This window comes from Myotis yumanensis, unplaced genomic scaffold, assembly GCF_028538775.1.
Source record: "Myotis yumanensis isolate MYYU_CA2020_CCGP unplaced genomic scaffold, mMyoYum1.0.hap1 SCAF_1, whole genome shotgun sequence".
NCBI classification, from domain to species: Eukaryota; Metazoa; Chordata; class Mammalia; order Chiroptera; family Vespertilionidae; genus Myotis; species Myotis yumanensis.
Window position 1 is genome coordinate 176,915,190 of NW_027223752.1, and position 12,046 is coordinate 176,927,235.

Sequence of the window (12,046 nt, forward strand, 5' to 3'; positions counted from 1 at the left end):
CTTCAAACCCTATCCTCTGTTAGATTGACTTTTTTTTTTTACTAAACAACTTTCTCTCATTATTTTACCCTTCTACCAGAAGTCGTTAAGGGATCCCTAGTACTTATAAGGTAAAGTAAAAATTTAGCCTTAGTTTTCAAAATTCTCCAAAATTCATGGTACCATTTACAATACTTTCTTCTTAATGCAAAGCTCTCTCTCTATTCCTAACAAGATGAATTATCATCATTCCCAGAACAAACTTAATTTTTGTATTTTCCAGTGTCATCAAGACTGACCATATAGCCCTAACTGGTTTGGCTCAGTGGATGGGGCGTCAGCCTGCAGGCTGAAAGGTCCCAGGTTCAATTCTGGTCAAGGGCATGGACCTTGGTTGCGGGCCCATATCCAGCAGGAGTTGTGCAAGAGGCAGCTGATCGATGTTTTTTTCTCGCATCGATGTTTCTAACTCTCTATCCCTCTCCCTTCCTCTCTATAAAAAATCAATAAAATATATTTTTAAAAAATAAAAATAAAAGACTGACCATAAGATTCCTAAAGGTAATCTTAGTTTTTAAGAAAAAGTCCCGATTAAAAAGGGAGTAAAGTCTCAGACAGAAAAAAAAGTAAAGCAGAAAAACATCTTCTGCCCAGCCAGCATGGCTCAGTGGTTGAGCATTGACCAGGAGGTCACAGTTCAATTCCCGGTCAGGGCACATGCCCGGGTTGTGGGCTTGATACCCAGTGTGGGGCGTACAGGAGGCAGCCGATCAATGATTCTCTCTCATCATTGATGTTTCTATCTCTACCTCTCCCTTCCTCTCTGAAATCAATAAAAATATTTTTAAAAAAAGAAGAAAAACATCTTCTGATTAGAAAAGGCAATTAAGCCCTAGCTGGTTTGGCTCAGTGAAAAGAGTGTTAGCCTGTGGAGTGAAGGGTCCCAAGTTCGATTCCGGTCAAGGGCACATGCCCGGGTTGCAGCTTAAATCCTTAGTAGGAGGCGTGCAGGAGGCAGCCAATCAATGATTCTTTCTCATCATTGATGTCTCTATCTCTCTCTCTCTCCCTTCCTCTCTGAAATCAATAAAAATATATATTTTTTAAAAAGGCAATTAAGAATTTTACATTACTAATATTGATAAATAAGTATAACATTCTGTTGAATCCCAGTTTACAAAGTGCTTTTATTTTACATAATAAAAAATTGTGGATCTCAATTTTAAGTGACTTATCCAATGTCCCATTTAACTAAAATGGTGGACAGAGGCTTTTAAGGACTCAAAATTCCAAGCCTCCAACCCTCTGCCCTAACTATCTAAGAAACAGATAAATGTATTTACTGTTAAAATAGTAAAGTACCGGAATGTTTAGACATTAACTATAGCATGTTATACAAATCAAATTATCTGTTAAAAGATTAAACAAAGGGCTATCCCTCCTGTGCTTAAATCCTTCAGTGCTTTCCCATAGAATTCAGATAAGTTCAAAGCTCTTCAAAGAAAGCCTTTCAATATTTGACTCCTACTTACTTAACCCAAACAAACAAATCATTTCACCATATTCCATTTATAAGAAAGTATTTAAACTGTTTGCGGGTAGTTTTTATCGCCCGCGCTCTACTACCAGTCAACTTAAACGTATAACTAAAACGTATAAATACGTTTCCCGCTTTCAATGCGTTAAGCCCTAATCCAGTGATGGCGAACCTATGACACGTGTGTCAGAGGTGACACACGAACTCATTTTTTTGGTTGATTTTTCTTTGTTAAATGGCATTTAAATATATAAAATAAATATCAAAAATATAAGTCTTTGTTTTACTATGGTTGCAAATATCAAAAAATTTCTATATGTGACATGGCACCACAGTTAATTTAGGGTTTTTCAAAACGCTGACACGCAGAGCTCAAAAGGTTCGCCATCACTGCCCTAACCGGTTTGGCTCAGTGGATGGAGCGTTGGCCTGCGGACTCAAGGGTCACAGGTTCGATTCTGGTCAGGGGCATGTACCTTGGTTGAAGGCACATCCCCAGTAGGGAGATGTGCAGGAGGCAGCTGATCGATGTTTCTCTCTCATCAATGTTTCTAACTCTCTATCCCTCTCCCTTCCTCTCTGTAAAAAAATCAATAAAAAATATATTTTAAAAAAAAGAAAGTATTTAAAAATGGTACTCCAATGACCTGGTAGGGATTCTGCCAACATTAACCACTGTTACATTTAAACAGAAGAGTACCAAACAAAATAAGAGATATCAAGAGTTAAGACATATATGTCACTAATCTTGTCAGGGCCACATTCATTTTAAAACTGCTTGTGAAATACAGATTTTGCATTAAAAAGGAGATTATTGGAATAAACATTAAAATAAAACTTCTAATATCCCTTTCACCCTCAAGAATTAGATTACTTGGCTCTAGCCAGTGTTGCTCAGTAGTTAAGAGTGTCAGTCCGTGCATGAAAGGATCTCGGGTTTAATTCCCGGTCAAGGGCACATACCTGGGTTGCTGGTTAGATGCTCAGTCCCAATTGGGGTATGTGTGATTGCAGTGCATGTGGGAGGCAACCAATCAATGTGTCTTAACATTGATGTGTCGTTGTCGTTGCCCCCCCCCCACCCCCCGTCCCCCCACCCCGCCCCTTTCACTTCCACTCTAAAAATCAGGAACAGACTGATGAATCTCAGAGGGAAAGGGGCAGGAAGAGATTAACCAAAGAACTTATATGCATAACCCATGAACACAGGCAATACTGCAATGAAGGTATGGGGCGGGGGGTGGCGGGAGTGAGGTGGAGGGGGTTAACGGAGGGAGGAGGACATCTGTAATTCTTTCAACAATAAAGATGAATTTTTAAAAATTTATAGTAATGTAAAAACAGTAAAAAAAAAAAAATCAATGGAAAAAATATCCTCCGGTGAGGATTAACAAAAAATAGAAGAAGCAGAAAAAGGAATTAGAATGCTTGGATTTGAGTTCTGGTTATACCTACTTCCTAACAATTTAACCTCCCTGGGTCTCATTTCTGCAATATGTGGGTAATATCTCACAGGATTGTTGTGCCAATTAAATGAGAATGTGAAGCACTATGTCAAAACACAGTAAGAATTCAAATATATTCGAATTTGTAACAGATTAAAATGGAAATGCTAATTTGGGGCTTCTTCTCAAATGGCTCATTCACCAGAAAGAACACCAATTATTCTTCTGCACTCTGGGGATCTCCGGGAAGTCAAGTAGTGGCAATATCGGAACGTGACCTGACCTTTTGTTCACAGAGGTTGTCTTCAGACACCTCGAATAAAGCCTCGCTCACAGGAGGTGATCAGTATTTTTTGGAGAAATACTGGAATCGGTGTCAACACCTGGCCAAGTAACCAGGTGATTCACAGGGCTGACCTAAAGATGACCTAAATGCTGATTTCACCTTCCATTGTTGGGCCACATTCCAAGAACTCGCAGAAACGGGAAGCGGGTATGAATGGATGCTCAGCTGGAGGGCCCGGTGCCTATGACAGCCCCCAAGCTGCTTTCAAAAGGGCACAGGGGAAGAAGACAATGCATGAGCACGTGTCACATCGGGAATGAAAGCTGCAATCTCTTCCGCCTCTCGTCTGGCAAACCTCTCTCTGGAGGTCCCATCCGGCGGCGGCGTGGCAACTCACCTGTTTTCTCAGTGACATCGGAGTCAGGGCTGCCTGCCCTGCTCACCTCCCCCTCGGCGTTCTCCTCCTCGGCGCTAAGGGAAATGGGCGAGGAAGGGCCAGGCTGGGAGGGTGGGGGTGTTGCCTCGGGCGCTTCCTCAATCTTATTCCTTTTTTCAAAACGAAAACGGTCCAGGTTGAAAAGATTCATCCTGGTGGCCGCCCCCACCTCGTGGGACTGGGAGTCAGAAAGGAACCGGCTACGGAAAACAGAAGGGGAAGGAGAGGCCATGAGAACAATATGCGGTGCAAGGCCGGCGCAGGTCCCTCCCGGGGCAATCCAGGCACCGCCGAGGCGCCAGGGGCGCAGGCCGACCGCTATGGCTGCGCCTCATTGTTGGGCCACGGCGACGAGAAGGGGGACGGAGCTGGGGTGTGTTCCATCTCTCCATGGCTCCTTGCACGCCCCTCGTCCCCCCCCCCACACCCCCTACACCCCCCTCCTCCCTCACACCACAGGCTGACCCTCGTGCAACCTCTTACCCCAGCGCGCGCGGGCACGTCCCCCTCGCACCCCCCTGCGAGCCGCGCGCCCGCCCACGGCGAGCGGCGCCTGCACGACGGCGCTGCCTGCCTGCGGGAAGGACGTGCCAGGGCCCGCGCCTCGGCACCGCGGGGACACAAAGGGGCCGGAGGCGGGGAGCGGCGCAGGCCGCGCTGGCGGGCACCCGCCCGGAAGTTGTCGCGGCGCGAGCCCAGCTGGGAGGACGCTGATAGGACCGAGCGGCGCGGGGCCGGCTCCGAGGCGCCCCGGCATCTCCGGGAACGTCCCCTCGCCCGCTGGCTCTCCGCCTTTCTCCCTCCGGTACTTACCGTCTTGCAGGCTCGGTGCGCTGTAACCAAGGTTGAAGAGGAAAAAAATAATAATTTCTGGCCTGGGCGACGGGAGCCGGGCCGGGCCTTGCCAATTAAGCCGGAGCAAGCCTGCGAGCGCGTAGTGATGACGCAACACGCAGCCTAAGCTTTTCTCCTTCCCGAGCGATGCCCGAGCGGAAAATGGTGGGGCGCGCGCTGTTGTCATGGTAACTGGAACCCGCCTCTCCGCCTGGGAAGAAGCTTTCTGGCCTGTTTGTCTAGGTTGGCTGGAGAGTTGGAAAATAGAATACATAATAATAAAGAGCACACTGACAAGAAGTAGCATAACAATAACGTGTGATACAATGTTTGATACGTTACAATCTCTGTTTTAGGTAACATATAGATAGTATAATAACAATATGGTGCTACATGGTTTTTTTATGTGTATGATGAGAACCCTTAAAGAAGCCTATTTTTTTTTTTAATTTTATTTTTTTTACCAAGTAAGGAACCCGAGGCCTGCAGATGTTAAGTAGTTAATTAGTAAGGAGTAAAAATCCAGGTATGTTGAGCTTCAGAGCATACAAACTGCCTCCTCACTGTTGGCTGGATGGTTCTTGGAGTAGAATATGACAATTCACTCACCTATCTTGATGGAAATATTACCCGAAGAATATTTATTCCCGTTGTTCTAACGTTAGACTAAACAGGCACTTTTCTGAGTTGTAATTTGATCCTCTGGTTAAAAAGAAATTACTGCACATCATTAATCTGCCAAATATATTGGTCATTGTAAATTTAAATTGGTATTCTGTTTTATAAATCAGTGTTTTGAATTGTAACACAAACCCACAGATTTATCAAATGTGGGCACACATAAAACATGTATCTGGATTCATAAAATTCAGTAACAAGGCCTGAAAAATTGGAATTTCACCCTGGCCGGGTAGCTCAGTTGGTTGGAACATCTGAAGATACTCTGAAGCTGAGTATCTTCAGAATGATGCATGCATGCCATCCGTACACCTAAAAGTTGCAGGTTCAATTCTGGTCAGGGCACATATAAGAATCAACCAAATGGATACACGAATAAGTGGAGTAACAAATTGATGTTTCTCTTCCTCTCCTTTCATCTCTCTCCCTAAAAGCAATAAATAAAAAAGAATATTTGCTTTATATTCAGACAGATCTAACCACCTCCTACTCTAATATTATTAGGGGCCTTCTGCTCACACATATGGACACCCAGCTCAAATGTCCAACTCTTAACACCACCTAGGGTTGCCATATTTGAAAAAAAAAAAAGATGCTTTCTTAAATCTGAATGTTAAACAACAACTTCTTTTTGTTTAATATATTTTTAATGATTTCAGAAAGGAAGGGAAGGGGAGAGAGATAGAAACATTAATGAAGAGAGAGAAACATTGATTGGCTGCCTGCTACATGCCCCCTACTGGGGATCGAGTCTGAAACCCTGACAGGGAATCAAATCCTGACCTTCTAGTTCATAGGTAGACGCTGAACCACTGACCCACACTGGCAGGGCAACAAATGCTTTTTTAGTACAAATATGTCCCATGCAATATTTGAAACTTAACTTATACTGACAAATTATTTGTTGTCTCTCTGATATTTTAACCAGGTGTCCTGTATTTTATTTGGCAAACTTACCTGCACCCTATTGCTTGGTCACCTTTTAGGCCTAGGGGCCTTTTACTGCATGTTAGGTCTAAGGATATAGATACTGGAAGCACTGTTGGCCCTCAGCAGGAAGGACCTGGGAAAAAGTTAGTTATCCTTCTTGGAGCTATGTGAGCAGAAAATTTCAGAGCCCAGGTGCTCAAAACCATTGTGCAAAAGTTAAGGCACATTTTACAAAGGGACAAAAAAATAATCTGTCTAAAGTTATTAACTAAACTAAATGCCAGAGGTAATGATGCAACATCTACAAAGATCTGGAGGGGAAGTATTGTGACTCTGTCTTTCTAGATCACATATATATAACTCATTTATGGAAGAAAAAAATCAATTTCATGTTTTTAATTCCTGGAAAATGTATTTTTCTTAACATGTGTCTAAAGACATAAATCCAGCTGACAGGGCCAAAAAAATGAGGATTTCAAAAACAATTCATGGTATAAAAGTATTCTGTTGAGACAAAACACAGTTAGGACTTAATAATTATAAATATGGTATATTAGCTTTTTGTTGCATAGTAAACAACCACAAAATTTTTTTCTTTTCAAAATATTTTTTTATCTTTAGAGAGAGAAGTGAGAGAAGGAGAGAGAGAAGCATTGATGTGAGAAAGAAACATAGATTCGCTGCTTCCTGCATGCTCCCCACTGGGGATAGAGCCTGAAACCCAGGCATGTGCCCTGACTGGGAATTGAACCAACATGTTTTTGGTGCACAGAACAATGCCCTACTAACTGAGCCACACTGGCCAGGGCAAACAACCACAAAACTTTAGTTGCATAGAGCAATAATCTTGATTGGCTTGTGTGGTTCAATTTCAAGCTACAAGGCCTTTCTGTACATAGTGCATGCTCAATAAGTATTTGTTGAGTGAATAAATGATGATAATAATTACATAAAATGCCTAAGCATATAGATAACCACAAATGAATGTTTTAAAAAGCTGAGTATCTTCAGAATGATGCATGCCATGAAAGAACAACAGAAACCAGAGTTTTAAAATTTCAGAAGAGGTGACATAATTCAAGAAAGAAAGAGAAGTAAAAGAAAAAAATAATCTTAGAAATGAAGATTAACCTAGATATAACACATAGATAAACATAACAGATAATACCTTAATAAATAGAGTAAAAAGGGAAAGAAACTAAAAAATAGGTAAATAGATTTAAAGAGAAAATAATGAATATTCAAGATAAGCAAAGAAGATCCAACATAATTACAATAGGAGTCACATCCCTACCTCTAAGATTATGGTCTTGAAATAGAATTTAACACTAAAGGAAATCAGAGCTTCTTGGAAAAAGGACTCCAGGCTGGGACAGGAAATGTTCAGGATGAGCCTGGAATATCTTTCTGTAACAAAAAGCAAGGAAATTATCAAAGACCACTATTGTCATTTCAAAAGATTCAGGAGTCAACTTGAAGAGGCTTCTACTACTGACCAAAGATAGGGTATTTGGAACTTCAATAAGATTTAAAATTACAATTTTTTGAAAGCCATCAAATATATGAGTTCTTTATGGTATTAAAAAAATAACACAACTGGTTGTTTTGGGAGAATGAAAGAAGACAATTCATTATCATGAAAACTGGTAAGTAGAGGAAAAGAACCAAGCTTTTATTTTGCCTTTATTCTGTGAAGGGTTCATTAAGAAATCAAACAATAGCCGAGACCGGTTTGGCTCGGTGGATAGAGCGTTGGCCTGCGGACTCAAGGGTCCCGGGTTCGATTCCGGTCAGGGGCATGTGCCTGGGTTGCGGGCGCATCCCTGGTGGGAGATGTGCAGGAGGCAGCTGATCGATGTTTCTAACTCTCTATCCCTCTCCCTTCCTCTCTGTAAAAAATCAATAAAATATATTAAAAAAAAAAAAAAAAGAAATCAAACAATAGATGAAGGAAAGTGTCTCTTTATAAAAAGCATTCCAGCCCTGCTGGTGGCTCAGAGGTTGAGTGGCAACCCATGAACCAGGAGGTCACCATTCAATTCCAGGTCAGAGCACATGCCCGGGTTGTGGGCTCAATCTCCAGGAGGTGGCAGGAGGCAGCTGATCAAACTTTTTCTCATCTATGTTTCTAAAATCTCTCTTCACTCTCCCTTCCTCTCTCTCTAAAATCAATTTTTAAAAACCGTATAAAAAAAAAAAAGAGTATTCCAACTAGTGTATGAGAAAGAAATGATAAAATTTGAATCACTCAGCAAGCCTGGCCCAAATTCCTGACCTATAAAATCATGAGATATAATTGTTATGCCCAGATTTCAGGATCCCCAAGAAACCACATCAGGGAGCCAGCCAGGTCCGATGCAAAAGCATAAGAGTCTTTATTCGAGCTAGCTCGGCTCCCGCACCTTGCCGACGCAGCGACAGGAAGCAGAGAGAGAGAGAACTCTGTGTGGAGAGGGGTTTTATAGGGGGTTGGAGTAAGGGGAGGAGAAAGGGCTGTGGCCTTGCCGATTGGCCAGGCGCAAGTCGGTGTCTTATTCCTGGGTGTGGCTAGCAGAGGCTTAGACTTCCGGGAAGAAGCTCCTTGCCAAGCACGTGGCCAAGGTAAGATGGAGCACTTACCCTGGGGCAAGACGGAGGGCGTAGCCCTTACCCTGGGGCAAGATGGAGGGCGTAGCCCTTACCCTGGGGCAAGGTGGAGGGCCTAGCCCTGGCTGCCAGGGCTGACCAGCAGCCCCTGAACAATGGATGAACAGATTATTCTGACACAGTTTCACTGTGAAAGAGAGGCAAAGGGATGGCCTGGCCAAAGTGACCAGGCAGCCTCGATTGCCGGCCTTGCTAGGCTTTTATTGGAATTTTTATCTTTAGGTACAATCAGTAGGGTGAGTAATCTTGGGAGGACACATGTGTTTGCATTGTCCTCTAGGGCAAGGGCATCCAGGGATTAAGCATAAGGATTCTAGTAAACACCCGGTGGTCTGCACCTGCATAGACTTGTTTGGAAAGGTCAAGGAATAATTAGGGGCGCCGCCTCCAACACTCCCCTAAAACTACCCTAAGTAGGAATTCCAATAAACAGGGCAGGCGGCCTTCCACACACTTCCCTTTTATCAGAATGTTCTCCTTACAAACATTCCAACCAAGTCTCATGCTTCCCAACAATTGGCCATTGTTTTAAAGCACTAAATTTTGGATGTAGTTTGTTATGCAGTAATTGGAACACATCCAAACATTTTTCTACATTTTTTTCTCAAGTGTATTGATATTTTAATGTAGAATTAAGATGTTCCTTCTTTTCCCAACTTAAAATACCTTGACTCAGCAACTATCTGGAAATCTTAGGCCCATTTCCTAGTCACCTCAAATTTGGAGCAGCTGAATAGAAACACCATAATCTAATAGACTTTGTGTGTCCTCATAATTTCTCTCTGCCTTTTTTGCCAGAAGAATTATTTCCCACAATAATACCCAACTCCTCTTTCTCAGTAGCATAAATGAGATTAAAGGCACCTCTTTTTAAGTACTAGCTAATCACTGAAATGCATTATCATTTCTAATTTGTGTGATGTTTTATGTGATTCCTCATGGAAATTAAGATGAAGTTTCACAACACTTGAAACCGATATAATTTTTTAAACCAATTTCACCTCAATAAATTCAATAAGTTAAAAAATGTAAATATGTTTTTATTGGTTTCAGAGAGAGAGAGAGAGAGAAACATACATGAGAAACATTGACCAGCTGCCTCCTGAACCACCCCTACTAAGGATCGAGCCCGCAACTCAGGCATGTGCCCTGATCAGGAACTGAGCTGTAACCTCCTGGTTCATGGGTCGACACTCAACCATTGAACCACACCGTCTGGGCAATAAAATTTTTTAATTTAAAAAAATAGTAGTTTCACAAGTATAGACCATGAAATAGAACATTGTGAATAGGAACTACTCAAATGTGGTGACTAAGACTTCAGAAATAAATTATTGTTTCAAGGGTCCCTACGGGGAGAGTATTCACCCTTTAACTTAAAATGACTATTTAGCCCTAACTGGTTTGGCTCAGTGGATAGAGCGTCGGCCTGCGGACTGAAAGGTCCCAGGTTCGATTCCGATCAAGGGCATGTACCTTGGTTGTGGGCACATCCCCAGTAGGAGGTGTGCAGGAAGCAGCTGATCAATGTTTCTGTCTCATTGATGTTTCTACCTCTCTATCTCTCTCCCTTCCTCTCTGTAAAAAAATCAATAAAATATATTTTTTAAAAATAAAATGACTATTTATGCAGGACTGACTGCTGTAATGGGTAATTTTATGTGTCAATTTGACTAGACTAAGTTTGCCAGATTGATGGAATGACATTATTTCTGGGTGTGTCCTTAAGGTTGTTTCTGAAAGTGTTTAGCATTTGAATTGGTAGATTAAGTAAAGAAGATTGCCTCACCCATTTGGGTGGGCTTCAGTCAATCCATTAAGGGCCTGAATAGAAAAAAAAAAAGGCATAACAAGAATATCATCCTCTCTGACCTCTTCTCTGGCCTTCGAACTGGGGTTGTAGTGCACTAGGCTTAAAGCAAACTTAAAGTAGCAGTGGGAAAAATTTAGACTTAGAAAAGGCTGAGGTGACCTGTTCCGAGTTTGAGAATTGACAAGACCCAGGATATGGCTAAGGATGGGTGGCCATGCATGGCCCTGGAAGTTCCTCGTCAGCACACCTGTGCGTGAGAACCCTGAATAGAGTATTGTAAAAGGATGTTTGTGGCTTGTAGAGCATTGTAACAGTTATGATGGATATTTGTGGTTTGTGCAAATGAAAGCTTGCTTGACCCCAAGGCTGCTGCTTCTGTTTGGGCTTGCTCCCTGCGTGGAGAAGCCCGAGGCAGTCACTGGCCAGTTTCAATAAATCCTCGCTTGCTGTTTTAGACCTAATTGGAGTTGGTGGTCTTACTCTCGCAAGCGTTGGTCCACAACAGGGTCTAGGACTGGAACTACATCACCAGCTTTCCTGCACCTCCAGCTTGCAGAGTGACTTCTCAGTCTCCAAAATCAGGTGATCCATCTTTTTACATATGTACATATCCTCTTGCTTCTGTTTTTCCGGAAAACCCTGAGTAACAGAGCTGCAGAAATTCTGTTAATTACCTGTTAGTTTTGAAATGGGGTCAGTGAAAATGTTTGATAGAATCCTCAAATGTCTTCATTAAATAGGAGGAAAGACTTTGTGGGAATTAAAAATATTTTTTTTGGCTTTATATTTACCAAAACAAAATCATAAAGCAATTCAAAGAAGGAGCCACCCTTCCAAATTTGAATTGAATTGAATAAGAAACCAAACAAAATAATAAACAGCAACAGAGATTAAAAATGGGACTTGCAAACCTGGATTTCTTCTTAACTTGATATCTTAAAAATGTAAACCACACCTGGTTGGTAATGGAAACTTGTGTAAACCAATCTTACCTCCCACACACAAATATGAAATGGAAAAGACAGGATACTAGATCGTAAGACTAAATTGATCTTTCTTTCTTGAAAACAAGAAACTAAGCCAAATATTACCAAATTTGTAAGCAAATACTTCGTTTTCCAGAGTGATCATTTTTAATTTGGGGAGACAGAGGGAATGGTCATGAACCTCTTTTGAGAATCTGATTTTTAAGAAGCTATGGAATGTATTCCAGAAAACTGCATATGCACACAATAGATTGTACATAATCTCAGGGGGTTCATGGACCCCTTAGTGCTCCATGAACTTCACATTAAGAAACCCCGACAAAGAGGTCTTCAGTCTTTATAACTGGTGGAATCTGTGATGATTCCATCCCTGTATGCACCTTTTATTTTGTATTATTTTTAAATTATTTATTGATTTGAGAGAGAGAAAGAAAGAGATAGAAACATTGATTTGTTATGCCACTTATTTTTGCATT

General features: G+C 41.8%; 1 protein-coding gene across 5 annotated transcripts in view; it reads right to left on the bottom strand.

Moving 5' to 3' along the window:
• Nucleotides 1-4,584, bottom strand: part of SMARCAD1 (SNF2 related chromatin remodeling ATPase with DExD box 1) — a 90,617-nt gene extending 86,033 nt beyond the window's left edge. The window contains exons 1-2 of one of the 5 annotated variants that reach the window (XM_070392686.1): nucleotides 4,497-4,584; nucleotides 3,645-3,883 (exon numbers count right to left, since the gene is read on the bottom strand). In XM_070392686.1, coding sequence (XP_070248787.1) covers nucleotides 3,645-3,834 — 190 coding nt within the window. In that variant the 5' untranslated portion in view covers nucleotides 3,835-3,883; nucleotides 4,497-4,584. Of the gene's footprint in view, nucleotides 1-3,644; nucleotides 4,010-4,166; nucleotides 4,247-4,496 lie in introns of those variants that run through there. The other 4 variants (XM_070392677.1, XM_070392660.1, XM_070392653.1 and 1 more) reach the window with 4 other exon arrangements.
• Between the last annotated feature and the right edge of the window lie 7,462 nt (nucleotides 4,585-12,046).